The sequence below is a fragment of the Vitis vinifera genome, chromosome 4, assembly GCF_030704535.1.
Source record: "Vitis vinifera cultivar Pinot Noir 40024 chromosome 4, ASM3070453v1".
Taxonomy (NCBI): Eukaryota; Viridiplantae; Streptophyta; class Magnoliopsida; order Vitales; family Vitaceae; genus Vitis; species Vitis vinifera.
The window spans coordinates 5,957,501-5,979,832 of NC_081808.1; the positions used below are offsets into that span (position 1 = coordinate 5,957,501).

The following is a 22,332-nucleotide window of genomic DNA, read 5'->3' on the forward strand; positions in this document are numbered from 1 at the left end:
TGTGCAAGCTGAAAAAGGCCCTTTATGGGCTAAAACAATCTCCTAGGGCTTGGTTTGAGAGATTTGCAAAAATCATGAAAGAGTCTAGGAACAAACAAAGCCAAGGTGACCACACTCTCTTCATTAAGCACTCAGCTGCAGGGAGAATAACTGTTCTTCTAGTCTATGTTGACGACATCATAGTGACTGGAAATTATGAGAGAGAAAAGCATGAAGTGAAACATAGATTAGCAATAGAGTTTGAGATAAAAGAACTAGGGAAACTGAAGTACTTCCTCGGTATTAAGGTGGCATATTCCACATAAGGGATCTTCATCTCTCAACAAAAGTATGTGACTGATTTATTGGCAGAAACAGGGAAGATTGAGTGTAAACCAGTCTCTACCCCAATGGATCCAAACCAAAAGTTAGGAGAAGTTAAAGAAGAACCAATGGTGGATAAAATAATGTACCAGAGGTTGGTTGGTAGGCTCATATACCTTGCTCACATTCGACCAGACATCGCCTACTCGGTGAGCGTGATCATTCAATTCATGCATGATCCAAGAGAACCTCATCTTCAAGCTGCTTACAGGGTGCTGCATTACTTGAAAGGCAACCCCGAGAAAGGAATTTTGTTCAAGAAGAACAATACTCTTGCTCTAGAAGCATACACCGACATTGATTATGCAGGTTCCCTAGTTGATCGCAGATCAACTACAGGGTATTGTACTTTTCTTGGAGGTAATCTCGTAACATGAAAAAGTAAAAAGCAGAATGTGGTAGCAAGGTCGTCTGCAGAATTAGAGTTTAGGGTCATTGCTCAAGGGTTGTGTGAACTACTTTGGTTGAAGATTATTCTAGATGATTTGAGAATCAAGTGGGATAGTCCTATGAAGCTCTATTGTGACAAGAAGTCAGCTATCAATATTGTTCATAACCCTATACAACAAGTTTGGACAAAACATATTGAGATTGATAGACATTTCACCAAAGAAAAATTGGAGGAAGGAATAGTGTGTATGTCCTATGTTCCATCAGAACATCAATTAGCTGATATCCTAACAAAAAGGTTGAACAGTTCAATGTTTCTCGATCTTGTATTCAAGCTTTGAATGGAAGACATATATTCCTTAGCTTGAGGGGAAGTGTTGAGTTGTAAATAGAATAGAAGAATTATTTTCCTATTATGTTAGTTTCCTATTTCTATAAATAGATAGTTTTATTAGTTTCCTATTTCTGTAAATAGATAATTTTATGATTTAGGAATAAGTTAGTTTAGGAATAAATTAGTTTCCTATTATGTCTCTTGATTCCTATTTCTTCTCTTGTAATCTCTTATATAAACTGTGTATAATCAATCTAATAGACAGAACTTATTATTTTTCATCCCATATTTCGTGTCAGTTTTTTATGCCGAACTCATGAGGAGTCTATTGACCACATCCTTTTGCATTGTGGTAAGGCAAAGGTGTTGTCGAGGCCTTTGTTCTCTCTTTTCGAGGTTTATTAGGTGATTCATTCCACCATAAGAGAGACTGTTTAGGTTGGCATGGCTTGTTTTTGGAAGAAAGTGGAAAAAAATTTGGAGAGCAGCACCTTTATGCCTTTTCTAGACAATATGGAGAAAAAGAAATAGAAGATCATTTGAGATCATGGAGCTCTTTGTTGTTTATGTGCAACTTGTTAACCTGGACTAAACTATTTATAGGCCAAAAAAGGGCCCACCAAAGTACACATGGCTTTCTTTGGTGGGGCTCTTTTTGGTGTTTTTCCATACTAATTCTATTTACTTATCAAAAAAAGATGTTCCCTTTTGCTTTAGGCTAGGTTAGGCATTTTTTTTTCCTTATAGGTAAAACAAAGAAGTAATAAATTGAAAGTGCCTACCAAAAGGGCACATACCTTTTTGTGCCATTTGGTGAACTTTATATACTTCCTATGTACCTAGGTGAGCCCCTTTTTGTCGGACACAGTTATATATATAGATAGATAGATAGATAGATAGATAGATAGATAGATAGATAGATTAGCTTTTTTATTAGCTTTCACACGTTCTGAAGGACTTTTTCATCCTTCTATTTATTTGACGTTTTTTTAAAGTATGCGAGGATCTATAATAAATATTTAAAAAAAAATTGAAAATCTGGAATCTGTCCTCTATGCACTTCAACAATTCATGGGAAGATTCAAGAGAGGGGGTCAATAGAATCAGTGCTTCTCTAGGCACTTTAACAATTTGGAGCTGGACATTATTAAGAGTTTCTTCTCTAGATTGCTAAAGAAGTCAATTAAGAGGGAAGAGAACCACAAGGTGATTTAGAAGGGTTTTAAGAAGCGAGTACTTTCAATTAATTCTTTCTATTGTTTGCCTATAAAAAAAATAAGTGTACATCAAGGTACACAGGACGTACACAATGGGTACCAAAATGCATGGCCAGAAAGAGAGAGAACTCTAAAACAACAACTTTCTCCTACAGCTATTTATTTGGCATGTTATTTGCAATGAATTTGTGGTTTCTTATAAAACAATGAAAAAAGGATACACCTGAAACATTTGAGTTCTTATATTTTGAGAGGAATATCTCCTCAAATATGATGTAGAAGCTAATGCTTATAAATGTTACCTTTTCCAGTTAGCTCATAAAGGCTGCGCTTGCGAATTTCCTTATATTTTCGCTTCAATCGAGTGCTATGATAACTGTCATCTTTCTTGCTACCATACGCTTTCTCCTGCTTGGACATGAGCAATTCATCAGCACATCTTGTATCTCCACTGATGACTGCCTTCTCAGCTTCTTCCATTGAATTATCAGGATTCCTTTCATCACATCTGGTTGCATTCTGAATTTCATTTTCTTTCTCTTTCATCAAATTGGAGATTTCATTAACACACCCATTACTTCCTCTGAGCCTTGCCTTCTTCAACTGTCTCATGGAAGTTAATCTAGGTTCGTCATTTGCAGAGAGTGTACATCTCCTGGCAGTTTTAAGAACCCTGCTAAGAGAAAATATTTTTGCTGGCTTTGGTACATCTATAGCCAATTTTCCATTTGAAATAACACCATATTTCCCACATACTACAGGTTTTTCTCTCCTATTAGAAACATCCAGCTTCAGACAAGAGGACTCTTTTACACAACCAACTGAATTGTACTTCACAGCTTTTGTATGGCTTGGTTCTTGCATACAAAACTGCCTAAAAGCTTCAGCAGTCCGGTCTGGTCCAATCCTTTTGGCACCAGAAACCTCATGGATGCTAAGAAACTCAGTTTTTCCCTTTGATTGTGCCTGATAACCATCTTCCCCTTCTCTATCAGCATAAATTTTGTCTACATCCCTTTTACGAGAGAAGTTTTTGGCAGAAGACAATGTAGACCTTCGCCTTTTGAAACTAGGTCCAATTGTGCAAGCACCACATGTATGAGATGTTCCTAGTTCACATTGAAGAAGCGTGTCCACGTCTTTGTATGAAAAAGAGCGCCATTCAGCACTACCAGCACATTCGGTATGTTCATAATGTCCTGAAGAAAAACCTGAGGCAGGGAATGATGCATTTAGCATCTTCATTTTCATAGTTTTTTTCCTCTTCCTAGTTTTCAATCCCCTCTCTATTTTTGGTGAATGACTGTTTTTTTCATGAATTGCAAGCCCAGTATGGGATTCATTTCGTACTCTCTTCCATCTAAAGGAATCTCTGAACTTAAGCTCATCAATTAAACTTCGAGATGATTGATTAGCCAATGCTTTGGAAGATCCTTCTTTTATGAAGCTAGTTTTACATGTAAAACCAAGAAATTCAGCACTTCTTTCACTGTCAAGTGCATCATCAGATGACCAACATTTTTCAATTCCAGATGCTTCATCAACTACAAGATCATTGGCACATCCAGTATCCCCAGCATCAACGGTACAAGAATCCATGTTATTAACTTCAATAGATGCCTGAGTAACAGCAGGGGCAGAACATCCAGAAGAAATATTAGACATCTCTTGCTCCTTCAAGCAGTTAATTTCCTGCAAATTTCCATTAAAGCGTTTGGCTGCAGTATCTGCTAGTTGATCCTCATCATTTTTTCTCCCATACATTGCAGGTTGATCCTCGTCATTTTTTCTCCCACCCAATCCATCAACTGATGGCCGTACACATTTCATATCACAAGACACTATCACCTTGCTAGGCACATCTTTCCACTGAGAAGCATGACAATCAATTTTTTTATGGTTTTGGCCCTTCGATTTTTCGTTTTGATGGAAGGAAATATTTTTTTCTTTTTGAACAATATGATCTTTATGAAATCTTGTAGTAAACAACATTGAAGGTTTGCCATTCATGCCCCCCATCTGTTCCTTGAAGGCACTAAGAGAGGTTTTGCCTTTGGAGTCACAATTTACTGCTGAACAATTTGTATGGACAGCACAGGGACACAAGCCTGGAAAATATGTACACACTACTCCATGACAGCATTTTTGATGATCATCTGGTAATGCATTGTTTTCAATTCTTCCAAGTCTGAATTATTAAAAGAAAAGAATAAAGTTAGGGTAGATGAGCCTCATAAAATTTAATTATATAAAATCCATGTTGCAAACATTCAGAACCAGTAAAAAACAGTACAGACAGCAGTAAAATTGGAACAGCTAACACTATACAGTCAACCATAAGAAAATCAACAGTGGTTTCTGCCCAACTTTAAACATGATTCAAACTAAGATAGCATACTGCTAATCTAAGCATTTGAGCACCCTTTAACCACCAATTTCTTAAAATTATAATAATGACAATGACAATGATGATAATTCAAATTAAGAGAGAGAAACAGAGCGTACCATAGCTGTTAAATCATCAATCATATCATGTATCACTTTTCTATTTTTCTGTATCATGTGTTGTATCATATCATGTATCATAAGTATTTTTATAGAATGAAAAGTAAATAGAAAAAATATGCATCTACATATGAAACACATACAAGCATAAAGTAATATATAACTAATTTAATGAAAGATAGTAGCATTTAAAGACTTAACCTATGCCATACCATATGAAAACATTGAACTCTAGAGTTTTGAGAAGTTCAACCCAACAAAATATGAGTTTAATGCATAGGTGCATCTTAAAATCCACTAAAAAATAAACTATTGGAATTTTTGGTTCTAAATTCTAATTAGACATATATACTTATATGTAATGTTGCCATTTATGTCTTTGTGTGCCATCCTCATCTCCAAACTTCTAATTTTCCATGTTTGGCTTCATTCCCTCCTTGATAGAAAAAAATATATACTTGAAAAATAAAAAATAATAATATATTAAATAAAAAAATTTATTCATCAATTACCATCCTTTTTAATATCAACATTGCAATCATTCAAAAGAAAACTCCTTAATATCATTGCAAGAATAAATTTACTTAACTTTCAACCTTTCATGCGCGTCCTTGACAACCAAGTATATAGCCTTTTCATGTAGAATTATTTTAGCTCTGTCTCTTCCTTTTATGATCAATTTCTAATTTTAAAGTACATTTTAAACAATTAATGTAATAATTATTTTGAGGAAAAAAAACATTCAAATTTGGTTTTTCTCGAAAACTAATAAAAAAAAAAGTTATAGGTGTATGTACCATTGTATCATTGCAATACATATCCTATATGCATTGTGAGATACACTTAAGATATGATACTAACTCATAACACGTATTGATTTCCTAAGAAAATGCATCTTTTCATTGTAGCTTAAGTTTTAACAAATATAGTACATATCACTTTGTATGCATTTGGGTACCTAGAAGCCATCTCGCTCTCACACAATAGATACTCAAGACAAACACATTCTCACTTCCCACATCATGTTCTTCAAATATGCATCGCATGTCGACACATGTTGACACAATATCAACAACTACACATACCTAACACTTGCTTGAAATATATAGTTAATAACTGTACAACTGACAATTAGGAGACACTTCATAACAAATTATTTGGGTGTCCTAACAGTTGTCAACAAGATAGTAATTTCCACACGTATCCATAACTAATTTCAACAGCCCCTTTATTTTCTTCAATTATGTAAAAAAGAACATGTTTATTGCAACTTTCTGTTACCAGTCAAACAAAATGATCTATCATATTCAATTTTTATTCTACACCATGCTTGTTTACGTACATTATATCGTTCATATTGTGCTGATGCATTTGAATTTAACTAATAAACACATCTGCCTATGTTAATCCATCTAATTGCACACAACACAAAGTTGAACATGTATATTCAATACAATATACTCACAAAAAATGAAATAAAATTCATATATCACTCTAGATTTCAAGGGTGCCCTTGCCCATGTTCCACACCCTGTGCCAATGTCAAAACATGACATCTGAGTCCACTGATTTTTATTTTTATTTTTTTTTTTATAAATAAAAGGAAAATTCATTTAAAAAAAAACATCTATCAAAAAAAAAAAATCACTAAAAAAGCACCACAAGGACACAACAAAGTATGAAGAAAGTATACAAGTAGCGCCTAATACCACAAAACCTGAAAAAGAACCCCACCCTTAACCAGAACCCAACCACTCAATAAAATCAAAGAAAGACAAATAATCTATCTCTAAGTACTACTTTACCCAAAAGAACAAATTCCTAAGAAAGAACACCTTCAAAAACTGAGTAGAATGCTCCCCATTATCAAACGCCTTGAGATTTCTTTCCTTCCAGACCATCCAAAAAATACATAAGAGTTGTTCTCTATTAAAGTTGAGAGCTTATTTGTAAATAAATAAATAAAAAGGGAAGAAATTAGTTAGAATAAGTTTCTTTTGTTTTTTCGTTATCCTTGCTGAGCTGGAATTAGGTTTATGAGCAATTTTTCACCAGCCCCAAATATATGCTTGTTGTTCCCCTCTTTTCTGGTTAATGAGAACAAAGTACTCTTCAGCAAATTTTGCAATTTCTTCCTCTTTTGTAAAATGGAATCAGAGCATTCTCCTTCGCTACAACTATTCTCACAAAACAATAATCAGGTTGTTATGAGCTTACCTCTTCTCCAATGGACGATCTCTCCAGTCCCTTCTTTCTCCATAATGGAGACCATCCAAGGCTTATTCTGGTTTCCCATCCTCTTCATGGCCCCAATTACAACACATGAAGTCGGGTGATGCTAATGGCTTTCTCAGCCCAGAACAAAACGGGCTTCATTGACGGTAGCATTCCTCAACCTGCAACTAATGATTTGCTCTATGGAGCTTGGAATCGATGCAATAGCATGGTTAATTCATGGATCGTGAACTCTATGGCTCAAGAGATATTTGAAGCAGGGTGCACTTGACATCAACACTTGCTACACTAGGCACAAGATTTAGTGGGACGAGTTGAAGGAATTTTAACTTATTCCCGTATGACATTGTGGAGGGATAAAAGCTTGGATGGAGTATCAACAAAAGGAATGTGTTATTCAGTTTTTAATGGGTCTCAATGACTCGTATGCTTCCTCACAGGGTCAGATTTTGATGATGGAGCCCTTTGCCTCCAATCACCAAAATTTTTGCCCTGATTGTTCAAGAAGAAAGGCAACATGCAATCAATCAAGGTTTGTCACTCTAATGATTTTCAGATTTTGGGTGATTCTGGCATTTCTATTGTTGCAGCTTCCTTCAATTCAAAATCAAAACAAGAAAGACCTTTGTGCTCTCATTGTGGTATTCGAGGACATACAGTTAATAAATATTACAAGCTTCAGGGATACCCACCAGGTTATAAAACCAGAGGAAAATCGAATCTGCCAAAGGTCCAAATAAATCAAACGAGCTCCAATGTACTCTGACTAGTGATCAGTGTAAACAACTCATTACACTCTTGAGCTCACAGCTTCAAATTGGATCTTAGACTTTGACAGATACTCTGCAGCTTGGTCCATCCGTGTCGAGCTTCAGTTGTAATATTTCTTTCTATCTGACCTACAACCCTTCAACCACTTCTCCTTGTTCATGGTGTTGGATACTGAAGCAACGCATCATGTTTGTTGTGTTTTAGATTTTTTCATCAGTTCCAAATAATTTTCTAATTCTTCTATTATGTTACCAAATGGTCTTCTAAAGGAATTTCTATTTGTCAACGCCAATATGCTTTACAACTCTTGCCAGATACAGGGCATCTTGGGTGTAAGACTCGCAAAACTCCCATGGATGTAAATGTTAAACTTGCTCAAGAGGATGGAAAACTTCTTGACTATAATTTGCAATACAGGCCTATAATTGGAAAGTTGTTGTACTTGACAATCACTCGACCAGACTTATGTTATGCAATGAATCGCTTGAGCCAATTTTTGGCTAAACCGAGGGTACCGCACTTACAAGTTGTTGTTCATGTTTTGCAATATATAAAGAACACAATTGGCCAAAGTCCTTTTTATCTTGCTTCAACTTCAGTGCAACTAAAGGCTTTTGCAGATGCTGACCAGGGTACTTGTCTTGGTAAGTGGTTATTGTGGTTATAGTGTTTTTCTTGGAGACTTGTTGGTTTCTTGGAAATCCAAGAAACAACATACAGTGTCAAGATCTTCAGCTGAAGCCAAGTATCGTTCAATGAAAAATGCAACTTGTGAGATAGTGTTGTTGCTTTCTCTTATCAAGGATCTTGGTGTAAATCATGATGGACCTACAATATTGTTTTGTGCCAATGAAGCCGCCTTACACATTGCAGCTAACCAGGGAGAAAATTCAAAAAGGAACATTGAAGACTGACTATGCATGTTGCTTCACGACACCAAATAGCAGATTTGTTGACAAAGCCCCTATTTCTAACTCAATTTGCTCTTCTAGCATGATCAGTGTTCATAATATACACACTTCATCTTGAGGGGGAATATTGAAGTTGAGGGCTTATTTGTAAATAAATAAATAAAAAGGAAAGAAATTAGTTCGAATAAGTTTCTTTTGTTTTTTCTGTTATCCTTGGTGAGCTGGAATTAGGTTTATGGGCAATCTATCACCAGCCCCAAATATATGTTTGTTGTTTTCCTCTTTTCTAGTTAATGAGAACAAAGTACTCTTTAGCAGATTTTGCAATTTCTTCCTCTTTTGTAAAACTCTTCAAACCTTTTTTCTTTGTTTGCCCACAAACATACCACCCTAATAAAGCTTCCTTAACTTTAGCAAATTGCACCCAATGGAGAACAAAACGATCAAGTAACAACTTCCAGAGAATCCTAACAATTGAACAATAAAGGAGAATGTGATCTATGGATTTCTGCGTCTTCTTTGCAAAGAAAATACCTATTGACCAAAGTCAAAACTTTTCTGAAGCTAATCTAAAGTCAACTTTTCCCCACAAAGCCTCCCAAGCAAAAAAGTTAACTTTAGAAAGGACCTAAGAATTCCAAAGGACCTGAGTTGGAAAAGAACCAGCAACCCTCAACTCCAAAACAGCATTGCATAATGTTGCTTAACAGAGAACTTATCAATATCCAAATTCATCCACACCATCTTATCTTCCCCCTATCTACAATTGCCAACCCATGCGACCGTAAAAATAATTCCTTAGCTTCATCCACCTCCCTATCATTCAAAGGTCAAGAAAAACAAGGGTTCCAAAGCCCTCTCTCCCCTAGCTGAACCCAAAAATATGCCACCTAAGCCTCTTTTGAAACAGCTAAGGCATATAAAGAGAGGAAGGAAACACACAGCTCATCACCACACCACTTATCCATCCAAAACCTCAACCTCCTCCCATTACCCACCACAAAAGAAAAATGACCCAAAAAAGTGTTTCATTCCTTCGTAATGGATTTCCACAGCCCGACTCCATACCCATCTCTAACTTCACCAAACCACCACCCACCCTCTTCCTCTCCATATTTGACCCTACTTATATCCAAAAAGCACATCTTTTCATGGTAAACCTCCAAAGCCATTTGCACAAAAGTGCCTAATTTGACAAAGAAAGACATTGAATCCCTAACCCACCTTTGCTCTTCTCCAAACACACAATGAACCACTTCACGAGATGTATCTTCTTCACCAACCCTCCACCTCCCCCAAGGAAATCCCTCTGAATTTTCTCCAACCACAATCAAACTAACCTCGGAATATGGAATAAAGACAAAAAATAAATGGGAATGCTAGATAAAGTGCTCTTAATGAGAGTAAGTATCCCCCCTTTAGAGATGAATTGTCTTTTCCACAAAGATGGTCTTTTACAAAACCTCTCTTCAACCCCATCTCATACTGCCATTGATCTAAAAGAAGCTCCCAGAGGCAACCCTAAATAGGTAGAAGGAAGCGTGTCAACTTTACGCCTAAGCACTGAGACCAACTCTGCAATCTGGTTTACACTACCAATAGGGATCAGCTCGCTTTTCTCCGAATTCACTTTTAACCCTGAACAAGCTTCAAACCACGTAAGCAACCAACATAAATGAAACACTTGATCTTGGAAGGCTTCACAAAAAACAAGAGTACCATCAACAAAAAAACAAATGGGACACCTCCACCCCCTCAACTTTACCCTTAAAATGTAACCACCTTTCATAGCTCTACGAAGAAAACAACTTAGAGCCTCCATTGCTACAACAAATAAATAAGGAGCTAAAGGATCTTTTTGCCTTAAACCTCTAGAGCTCTGAAAGAACTACAAGAGAACCATTAACGATGACTAAGAACATGGCAACAGAGATGCACCATTTAATCCAACCACCCCCCTCTATCCAAATTCATCTTTTCAAGGACAAACAACAAAAAGTATCAATTGACATGGTCATAAGCCTTTTCAATATCTAACTTGCACATAACACCACAACTATTATTCTTTAACAATGAATCAATGCCCTCATTTTCTATTAGCACTACATCAAGAATTTGTCTACCTTCTACAAAAGCATTCTATGATTGTGAAACCACCTTACCCACACCAACTTGAGTCTATTAACTAAAAGACCTTTGCAAGGAGTTTATATAGATTGCCCATTAAACTAATAGGCCTAAAATCTTTCAGAACCTCTACACCCCCTTTCTTTAGGATTAACACTAGAAAAATAGCATTAAGACTTTACTCAAACCTCCCAAGATCATAAAATTCTTTGAAGAAACCCATCACCCCCATCCTTCACAAAGTCCCAACAAAAATGCCAAAAAAAACCAAAGAAAACTCATTCGGCCTAGGAGCCTTATCTCCGTTTAAATCCACCAAAGCACTAAAAACCTCTTCATTTGTGAACAGCTCCTCCAATACAACCTCAACTGCACCTAAAACTTTAAAATCCAAAGCATTGATACTAGGTTGCCAATCTAGGGGTTTAGAAAGAAGAGAAGCATAAGCCCTAACTATCCCTACCTTCAAACCAAAGTCCTAAGAAAACCACTGCCCATCAATTTTAATCCTAGTCAAGCAATTCCTTCTCCTGTGAGCATTAGCCATTTTGTGTAAGTACCACGTATTTTTATCTCTTTCTAAGCCACAATTCCCTAGATTTTTGTCTCCACTTATTGTAATCCCCGAAAGCCTGCCTTCTTGCATCTGCCTCCTCAAAGGTAAATAACCCCTCCCTGTCCTTTGCATCCCAAAAACTTATCTCATTAAAAGCCACATCCTTCTTGAAAGAAACATTATCAAACACATCTTTATTCCACCTCTTCAAATATGATTTTAAAGGTTTAAGTTTTGAGGCCAAAATGAAACTAAAGGAACCAAAGAAATGATACCCTAACCACCACCCATTAACAAGATCTTTGAAACCCTCCACCTTTAGCCACATGTTCTCAAACCTAAATGGAATAGGTCCAATCCTCACACTTCCCACATCTAACAAGATTGGAGAATGGTCTAAAGCCAGCTTAGGCATAATACATTGAATCACTGCACTAAAATGGCTTTCCCCGGTATTGATCACCAAAAAAGGGTCCAATCTGGAACAAGAAAGGTTATTCAACCTATTACTCCAAGTAAAAGAAACCCCCCCCCCCCCCCCCGGAAAACAAAGGAAGATCTTATAATTACAATTCCTCAACAACCTCTAAAAATCTTCTCATCGCTAAAGTCCTCCTACTGGCTCCATTATGTTCCCTCAGGAATCTAACAACATTAAAATTCGCTCCCACACAACAAGGATCATCCCACAATCCCTTAATGGCCCTTAGCTCTACTCACACATCTTCTCTCTTACTTCCTAACGTGGGGCCATACACCCCTGTAAAAATCCAAACAAAATCATCCTCAAAATTTCTAAAACGGTAGGAAATCATAAATTCACCAACTTCCATTCCTAGCAACTCCAAAGTTCGATTATCCCAAAAAACAAGCACCCCTCCACCATTACCCCTAGCACTTATAGCCCTCCACTCCTAAACTACTAACTAAATCCCTTGACAACAACTGAACCTTTGTTTCTTGGAAACAAACAAAATTTGCTTTTTGAGAACAAATCAAAGACTTAATGATCTTCCTTTTATCCTTGTCGTTTATCCCCCTAACATTCCAAGAGATGATTTTAATTTTCATTTACAAACTGAAATCAAGTCCCAACCTCCTCTACCACTCTCCTTCCCACTACTTGTAACACCCAAGTAATTCATCGAGCATTTTAACTTTTTTAATTCACGTTCAAACTTTAAGATAACCTTTTTCCTTCTCTTCCCAACCTCCCCACCCTTTGCCTCCCTTCTATCTTTCATTTTTCAAAGGAGCAACAAGATCTTAGTCAGTTGGCATGCCCAAACAATTATTGAACACGGTAAGACTACTAGACAACCAATCAACCTCAAGTAACCCCTCTCTTAAGGTGTCCCCAACGAAAGGACACTAAAGTTGAACCTCCTCCCCTCCAACGACTCAGCCTCCACATTCACCCCATCATTCAAACACCCCATAGTAGTGCCATCCACCAAAACCATGAACAACAAACCCACCCCCTTCCCCTTTAATAGCGGATCAAAAATCCCCAAACGCTTTGCCAAAGCAAGCCCACCCTCAAAAGGAGAAAAAGAAAAAAGACTCAACCCCCAAGTCTAAAGAAGAAAGAACCGCACCTAGGAAACATATCGCTTCCTCCATAAGGGACTCATTGACAACCGAGCAAAAGCACACCACCAAACGGACCGAAACACCTCAGCAGACACGTCTTTGGAAGCCCTAGCTCCCACTTTAAATCCTCTCCCAGCAAGCCCAACTTTGACAAGCTGTTGCTATCCAACCCAGTTAGTTAGGTCTGGCCCAACATAACCAAAAGCATGAGAAGCCCCATTCACCAAAGAGTCTCTCATGCCCAAACCACCTTGGGCCTCCAAACTAACCCCAAGGCCCACTCCAACAACATCTTCGTCAAACGACACTGGCCTGCCCTCATCCTCCTGTGCCACAACAGAAGCCCCAAAAGAATCCTTTTGACCCACTAAATCATCTCCAGCATAGAATCCAAAACCAACCCTACTTTCCTCCCTTGATCAAAGCAATCGTTGTGAGGAAATCGGCAACAACCTCGCCACTACCTCACCGGACCCAAGCTGAAGGTAGAACGTTCCCAGAAAACATTTCAACTCACAAAATTGCACGTGTACCTCCATCACCTCTTTCCCTGCCCAATTGACCAGTGCCCAATTTCAACCATGGTGAAACTTCCCACCATAACTGCACAGAAAAGCACAAATTACTAACAACTAGGTGAAGAACCCTAGGCATCTTCCTCCCATCATTTTTAACCAGCACCTCAGCCCACTGCAAATTGGTATGATTGGAAGTGTCAACATCGACAGATACAAAACCACCACACTCGTTACCAAGCTTTCTGAAAACCTCAACACTCCAAAGATGCAAAGCAATCCCAAGATCCGGACCCAGACTTCCTGCATGTGAACCCTATTGCTGAAGCACCCAGCATCAGGAGCCCATGTACCAACTTATTATCAAAAAACAAAGGACCTAAGAGAAGCACTTGCTCGGCTTCCAAAACCCTAAAAATTCCATCAGAAAGAAAACTCCTCCCAAAAGCGAAAGCTTAACAGTACCTTTCAGGTTCTGTTAAAGCACCCAGCATCAGGAGCCCAATGCACCAACTTATTATCAAAAAACAAAGGACCTAAGAGAAGCACTTGCTTGGCTTCCGAAGCCCCTACAAATTCCATAAGAAAGAAAACTCCTCCCAAAAGCAAAAGCTTAACAGTACCTATCAGGTTTCAAGTACTTACCACCCACCATTTCAATAAAGACGAATCAAGAATTGGATCAGAGAACTCCCCCCAATGACCCACTAAACTATGCTTCAGCATCTTCTCTTGAGAAAGCACCTCCTTGTCTCCTAATTGAATCCAAACCTCCTCACTAACCGCCCCAGATTGTTTTGCAACAGGCCCCGTTTCAAAGGGGACTGAACTAGCACACTGCTTAGACAAACCGTCAGCCACTGGAAAACAAGAAAGGGGAAGAACTAAGGGTATAACATCTAGTTCCCAAAGCTTCAAAGCCAAAATGGACGACCCCTCTGCCACTACTTTCCCTTCAGGGAAGATCAAAGTAAACCTCTTACCATCCACAGATAACACAGAACATTGAATGAAATGTCAAGCTCCATTGGAATGACATTCCAACCTAAAAGATCTCCCACCCTCAATCCAAGCCTGACAAAGATGCTTCCCATTCCTAACTCTGCAACAAAATTCCACCCCCCTTCCAAGAACTGAGACAAACTTACATCTCCAAATCTAATCCAACTAGAAAGGCCTCTGCCCCGCTCCACAATTCTTCCTCGCAATACCCCCTTTATCTCCTCAATCTCAACAACAGTCTTTGAATCCACAACGAACCAACAATTCCCCCACAGTTGGATATCAATGGATGTCCTCCAAATCAGGAATTAGGAGTTCAACTCCCCTCAAACGCTCACCTATCGTGCCTTCCAAAAAACATTTTGCTAAGAGAAATAAGCTCTTCATCCTGCACAGAACATCATTAAAGTCTCTACACCACCTTTAGATCACCCTGACATTTGAGTGCGCTGATATTTTTGCGGTTGTTATATTCCACCACCTATCTATTAGTCATATTGCTGCTACCCTTTACACAAGAAGTTGCACAGAAACTATTATCATACTAATATATTTACTGTGGTTAATGTTTTACTTACAAAAGATGAATATACAGAGAGAAGAGTACAAAAAGAAGGAGAAACATCCGTAGTGTGGGAAAATCTCTGCATGAAACAGAACACAAAAGAAAAGGGAAGAGAGAACAAGACACAAGAGAAAGGCAGAAAAGAAGTAGGACTAAGGAGGCATGTAATATCACATAAAAATCTCCAAAGCAGTGGAAGAGGAGTATAAATGTAAAACAAATAAGCAACCTAGCTCAGATCAGTTTTGTTTGGCCCCAGATTCACCTAGCTTTTAGTTCTACATTGAGAAATACGTAATCAAGGAAAACCAACCGCACTACCATGAAGCACATAGATACTCACACACACATGTCTGTTTTTGCAGAGTGCTACAATTGTGTACATGTGTGTTAAAATTTAACATGTAATATAAATTTTGATCAAATTACTTGTTAATAAAACAAATCTCATTTTCAATTAATAATGTGGTCTTAGCACTGAATAATTAAAAAATAAACAAGAACAATAAGTAAGGCAACTAATTTTCAGAGGGAGAGCAGAATTAAACTAAACCAATGAGACCATAATCAGACACATTCCGTGTTTGGCTCAATTGCCAATTGGAAAAATCAGAAAAGATCAAGCATAAAAACCAATGTTCTAGGAAACGCATTCAAGCCATGGTTTGTTGGGTTCATTATATAACATTGAGAAGGGTATTTATAAGGGGATATTATGTAATGGTTACTTCAGATTCTTAGTAAAATCTTTGTTCTTTTGGTGAATAAGGGTGGTAAAACAAATCAATACAAATTATGCTTCTAAGTATACATGAAAATGATCTAAAATCACCTCAGTGAAGGCTGCTCACAAGGAAGATCTTGAGAATCAATCCCTTTAGAACATAATGGGATTCCTTGTGTAAATGTTGAGATATCGAACCAGTTGTTCTGATCTGGATTTAACACAAAGTTATCATAAACACAGAATACTACAATAAATCCCAGAAATCATAAGCAGATAACAAGTAATCTTTAGAATGAATGCTTCAAAGCATGTAGTACACTTGCCTGCCACAGGAACCAATTTTTCCATATCACCACCCATCCTGTGATTACCACCAGATTGGAGTAATTTCAGGGGAACTTCAGAAGCATTTTGTTCACTGGTAAGTTTCAATCCATGCTTCAGTTCATCAGATGTTAATGTATCAACAACAGAGCCCTGGACTTTAGGATCAGAAGAGCTACTGAATCTCCCTTCCTTTTGGTTCATTCCAAGAGAAGTAATTGCATGCTCTCGATTAGATAACTCCAGAATATGTCTCAAAGCTAGAAGTTTAAAATTTTCATCGAGCAAATATGGGCTTACTCCAATGCTCTCCTTAGTTGGCAAAGATGGAGTCAAATTGGGCACAGACAGTGAAGAAGCCGAAGAAAAGCCTGTTGAGACTGCTTGCGATGGCACATTTATCCCAGAACCCATGGGTGGACTTATAGATTTAACAAAAACATTATCAAGTCCACTGCTTCCAAGGCAGGAAAACTTCCCAGAAAAGTTGAAAGAGTTGCTGGCATTGGATGCATCTGGTGGCATGCCCAACAACTGACGTGAATAACAGCTTTTGTCATGCACTGCAGAACTACTGGGATGATCACTTCCAGCAACTCCAGTAAAAGTGCCTGAACTTCCCATCTGCTTATAAAATCCAAAGGTTGATTCTGTTGCAGCATACGATCCATCAGTAACAAATCCCACTCTTTTACCCTTGTCCATATATCTATGGAAACTCAAGTCATTTATGTTTGACTCCCTTTCTAATCCATTAGCACTATTCCATGGAGAATAAACTGGATCACGCTTGGCAATGTGAGATTCAAAATGTAGTGACCTAGGCACAAAATGGCCATTGTCATTCACTACATTATTAATTGCTTTAGATTGCATATTCCCTTCAGTCGGTGTAGTTAAGTGTGAAAGTAGCATCGAAATCACTGAACTCTTGGCCGCATCACCTCTGAATTGTTCTAGTTTAGCTGCATCTAAGGCATTATTGATTTCAAAAGTATGGTTCACACAGTTGAATGGAATTTGCTCTCTTCTTGCACTGGAATTAGATGTACCCGTGGCACATTGAAGGTATTGCCTGCATTCCTCCATCACATTGGAATTAGCTGCTGCATAAAAAAAAAAATCCAGGACTAGTTGTTGAGACGATTGGCCATCCAAAACACAGGAAAAAAATGAACAAGTTGAGAAAATAACAGATACAATGCAGAAAATGAGCTAAGTATAAACATTGTTCAACGCACTGTTATGAATCAATTGCTCTGGGAAAAATGACTTCTGTGGATCACCAAGTGTGTCTAATATCCGAGGTCCCATGACAGGTAGAACTGAATTTCGCGATGTCCGACTCTGCTGACATGGTTGCCCAAGCCTCAACTCAATGTTTGAAGAAACAGCATCTCTTTCCAAGATAACACCCTCCCTTGAATTGTTATGTCTGCTGATATCAGAATCCTTACCAAGGGTTCGTTCGTTGGGTAAAGGTGGGCTATAAATAAATGAAGTTCCACTCCTAGAAATTGAATCAACGTAAGCAGAAATGGACTGAGCATCATTATCAGTTCCTCCTCTACCCACTACCTTTGACATTGTCGAGCACCTAGACCTAGTGCTCTCCATTATCTGGTTACTTTCCAGCGCATGCAAATTGCTTTGTGAAGTACCAACTGAGCCCTTGAGAAGAAAATTGCTTCTGTCCGAACCATTCCCCCATTGTTTATTATGTAAAACATCATTAACTGAATTCTGACCTGTACGCGGGTTCTTTGGAAACACAACATTGTCCCAAGGCTGTTCAAACCTTAATAAATCTCCAGATGAACCAACCAGATGAGATAAGTCAGACTTCTTGTACAGGCTGGGCACAGTCACACTAGACTTCAAGAAACCAGCCGTTGCTGAGATTCCTTCGGGCCAATCCCATCCACTCTGATCTTCTGGAACCCTAATCTAAAGCATCATAAAAATATCACCATCCAGTGTTCTCGATGCTTCAAAACACATGCCAATAAGAAATACAACTTTCAATTCCAAAGAAACAGAAGGAAGAGTAATCAGCCAAATATAGCCAATATGTCTCTGTGGATACTTAGTTCAAATTATACACATTCTCAAAACCATGTATATAGCACACACGGTCACAGTACATGGGACACAGACATGAAACAAATACACTGACACAGAAAAATCCTGAAAAATACAAGGGTACTAGAATATATAGATATGTATATAATTGAATTATGCACAAGCAGCATATAAATTTGATTGATTTCTGGGTTTCTCAACTAGCAATTGCATAACCTGGAAATAAAGCTCAACAACAAATTATACATGCCACAAATGACACACCTCTTTTATCATGATGTTTCCTTTGAACCTATATGCTTTACCATATCAAAGCAAAACTATTGTTTCCTAACATGTGGATGGGAATGAATCTACAACATCTATTTAAGAAAGGAATGAAAGGAATGAAAGGAAATAAATAATGTTAAATTACTCTACCAAGGATGTTTAGGAAATTTTCCAGTTTTTAGGTTCTCTAATGTCATAGACTCATAATTAGTTAGTAGTGGTTATTTGAGTTAAGTTGCATTTAGAATTTGAAAAAAGAAAAAACATATATATATTGGAAATTTCTTCTTAAAAAAAGTTTTTATATTTGAAAAAAAAAAGTATGTTTTCTAAAGTTTCTATGTAAGTCCTTAAAACATAGAAGTCTTCTTTATTAGAAACTCTTATTACAAGAAGATTCTATAAAGTTAAGTTTTTAATTCTAAAATGGAAATTTTTGTTTTCTTTTAATTTTTAAAAAAGATTTAATAGTTTTAGGAAATGAATAAGAGTCCAAACAAGTTACTACAAAGGTTAGATAATGTTTTCATGATTTTATTCAATTTTTATGGTTTTTCAAAGCCTATAAATAAGCCTAATTCCTGTAGAACGGGATTAGGGATGAATTATATCAAGTGTTTTTTGCATACCTTGCGATTTTTAATAATGAGATTCCATTACTTTTTTTCCAAGTGGAGCTCTTAGAAGACCTTAGCAAGATTCTAAGGTTTCATATCTTCTTCCTTATCTTTTCTTTTCCTATCTTTTACTTTACCTTTTTCCCACTGCAATAATTTTAATCTCATTCCCCTCCTTAAATCCTAAACAATTGAAATTCCAGCCCACCCTGTATGATTGTAGACAACGATTCTAGGGTTGTCTTATATCAATTTTGGTATCAAAGCGAAAGTGCTTGATTTGAAGGTGTATACCACTTAAGGAGTGTAACAAGTTATAAAACCATGATTGAAGGTTAAATTTTTTTAATGCAGTCATTGGTAACCATACCAAAGACAAATGAAGAAGAGGATTAATTTTTTTCATAGGCAAATTTTTGTCCCCAGTGGAACTTAGACTTGGAACCTCCCACAAACTCTCTCCAACCCTTTACTACTTAAGCCAAGCTTCAAAGGCAATGAAGAAGAGGATTAATCGCATACTAACATCTTCCAAACTTGTGTTGCTTTCTAATGAAGACTATGCAATATGATCATTCATGGAGTTAAAAGTTCCAACATAGCTTCCAAGGAACCTGTTGAGAAGCTTAAATCTAAATATGAAGAAGCATCCAAATCCCTATGAAATAGTAGGGATGATACCTCTATTTTAGTGAATTCTTGTTGTTTGAAAAAGAAGTTTGTATTTTCTTTTAATTTTTTTTTACAAAATTTAATAGTTTTAGGAAAGGAATAAGAGGATCTAATATGGTACTACATAGGTTAGGTTCATATTTCATGATTTTTTTTTTTTTTTTATCAGAAACGAAGAAGATTATATTAATATAAGAACAAATACAGGAGAGATAAAAGAGACAAGAGAAAGAGAAAAAAACCAAGGGAAGGATGAGAGGTCCTTCCTACACAAATTGAACAAAGGATAAAACTCCCAACAATAAAACTCTAAAAACAAAGGGAAACCCCATCAATCTTCAAACTTTTGAAACGCAAACCCCAATCCAATTGAGTTGTAGAATGTTTAGAGGACCTCCTCTAAAAGCTTCAGTACAAGAAGCCCATACAGAAGAATAAAACCGGATCAAATCTCATACCATCTCTTCCGTTCTCCCTTTATCCTCAAAGATCCTATTGTTTCTCTCTTGCCACACCATCCAAATCAAAGTAAGGCAAGCAATTTGCCAAAGTGTCTTGCCTCTTAATGAGTTCCCCAAGTCTTTAAAAGTAATAACCAACATGTCCTCAAGGCTCCTTGGAGGGACCCAAACCAACCCTACTAGATTGAACAACCTGTGCCAAAGTCCAATGGTAACGAGACAATGAAGAAAAAGGTAGTCAATCGACTCTCCATTTCCTTTGCAAAGAATGCACCATTGAGGATAGAGGGCTTTATAGGGTCTTCTCAATTGCAACTTGTCATTAGTGTTTACCTTCCCATGTGCTACTAACCAAGCGAGGGCCTTAACCTTTGAAGGGACTTTTGAGCTCCATAAAAACTTGGCCGGAAGGATTTGAGACTTTTGACAAGGCCAAGAAAATAAATTTCACTGAAAACAAACCTGACGAAGACAAAAACCACACTCTTGAATCTGATGAAAAATGAGAGAAAAGCACAGAATTAAGGGAGGACATTAATCTCTGAAGGAGATCAATTTTTGAATCCGTTAGATTGCGGCAAAAGTTAAAATTCCAAGACAGTGGTAAGGAATTGCCAAGGACATTTGAGACAATGAGGTTTTTCACAGAAATAACTCTGTAAAGATCAACAAATTGAGAGCACAAAATTTGGTTACCCCACCAAAGATCTTCCCAGAACCAAATTTTCTCCCCATTGCCCACCACTAGGCGGACAAAAGGGGAAAACTCCTGGAAAACTTGAGCAATAACCTTCCAAGGACATCTGTGTGACCATCTAACCACCGTGTTGGCGACCCATCCATTAGGATGTGTCCCATATATACTTGCAATAACCTTATGCCAAAGACCACTCCTTTCTCTAGGGAACCTCCAAAGCCATTTCCCTAAGAGAGAAATATTTCTCATAGAAAATATTTCATGATTTCTGTTAAGAGAGAGAGAGAAGAAAACCTTGATTCTCATTCATTGTGTCTACTTACAATTAAGAAAATATATATATACAAGGCTAGGAGTCCTAACTACCATACATGTGACCTATATTAAAAAAGAAATATTGTACACTATAAATTCATTATATTCAACACTCCCCCTCAAGCTGGAGTATATACGTCATATGCACCAAGCTTATTACAAATGTATTTAATCCTAGGACCTTTGAGAGATTTAGTGAAGATGTCTGCTAGTTGATCATTTGAATTAACAAAACTTGTAGCAACACATCCTGATGCGATCTTCTCTCTAATGAAGTGACAGTCAACTTCAATATGTTTGGTCCTTTCATAAAAGACTGGATTGGATGCAATATGTAATGCGGCCTGGTTATCACAGATGAGTTTCATCTGTTCATCCTTTCCAAATCTCAACTCTCGAAGAAGATGTCTCAATCATATGAGTTCACATGTTGCCAAAGCCATAGCTCGATACTCAGCTTCAGCACTAGATCTAGCCACTACATCTTGTTTCTTACTCTTCCAAGATATTAAATTACCTCCAATAAAAACACAGTACCCTGAAGTGGAACGTCTATCTGTGGGTGAGCCAACCCAATCTGTATCTGTGTAACCAACAACCTGAGTATGACCTCTGTTCTCGTACAACACACCTTGGTCTGGTGTACTTTTGATATATCGAAAAATGCGGATTACGGCATCCCAATGGCTATCACATGATGATTGTAGGAATTGACTAACAACACTCACAGGAAAAGAAATGGTTGAACGAGTAATGGTGAGATAGTTCAATTTACCTACGAGCCGTCGATATCTCCCAAGGTCTCCTAAAGGCTCCCCTGTCCTGGTACAAGTTTAACATTCGGATCCATAGGTGTGTCTATCGGTTTACAGTCTAACATACCAGTTTCTTCCAGGATGTCTAAAGCATACTTCCTTTGGGAAAGGACCACACAGGAACTGGATTGAGCTATCTCAATTCCCAAGAAATACTTGAGTTTCCCCAAGTCTTTGGTCTGAAAGTGGGTAAAAAGATGTTGCTTTAGTTTCTGAATACCATCCTGATCACTGCCTGTAATGACGATGTCATCCACATAAACAACCA

At 37.5% G+C, this 22,332-nt stretch overlaps 1 protein-coding gene across 6 annotated transcripts in view; it reads right to left on the reverse strand.

The window, feature by feature from the left end:
* Positions 1–22,332, reverse strand: part of LOC100255892 (uncharacterized) — a 55,820-nt gene that overhangs the window by 22,478 nt on the left and 11,010 nt on the right. For 3 of the 6 annotated variants that reach the window (XM_059736263.1, XM_010650413.3, XM_010650415.3), the window contains 4 exons: positions 17,377–18,082; positions 16,135–17,241; positions 15,917–16,019; positions 2,607–4,492 (listed from right to left, as the gene is read on the reverse strand). In XM_059736263.1, the coding sequence (XP_059592246.1) occupies positions 2,607–4,492; positions 15,917–16,019; positions 16,135–17,241; positions 17,377–18,082 (3,802 nt within the window). The remainder of the gene's footprint in view (positions 1–2,606; positions 4,493–15,916; positions 16,020–16,134; positions 17,242–17,376; positions 18,083–22,332) is intronic. The other 3 variants (XM_059736264.1, XM_010650414.3, XM_059736265.1) reach the window with 3 other exon arrangements.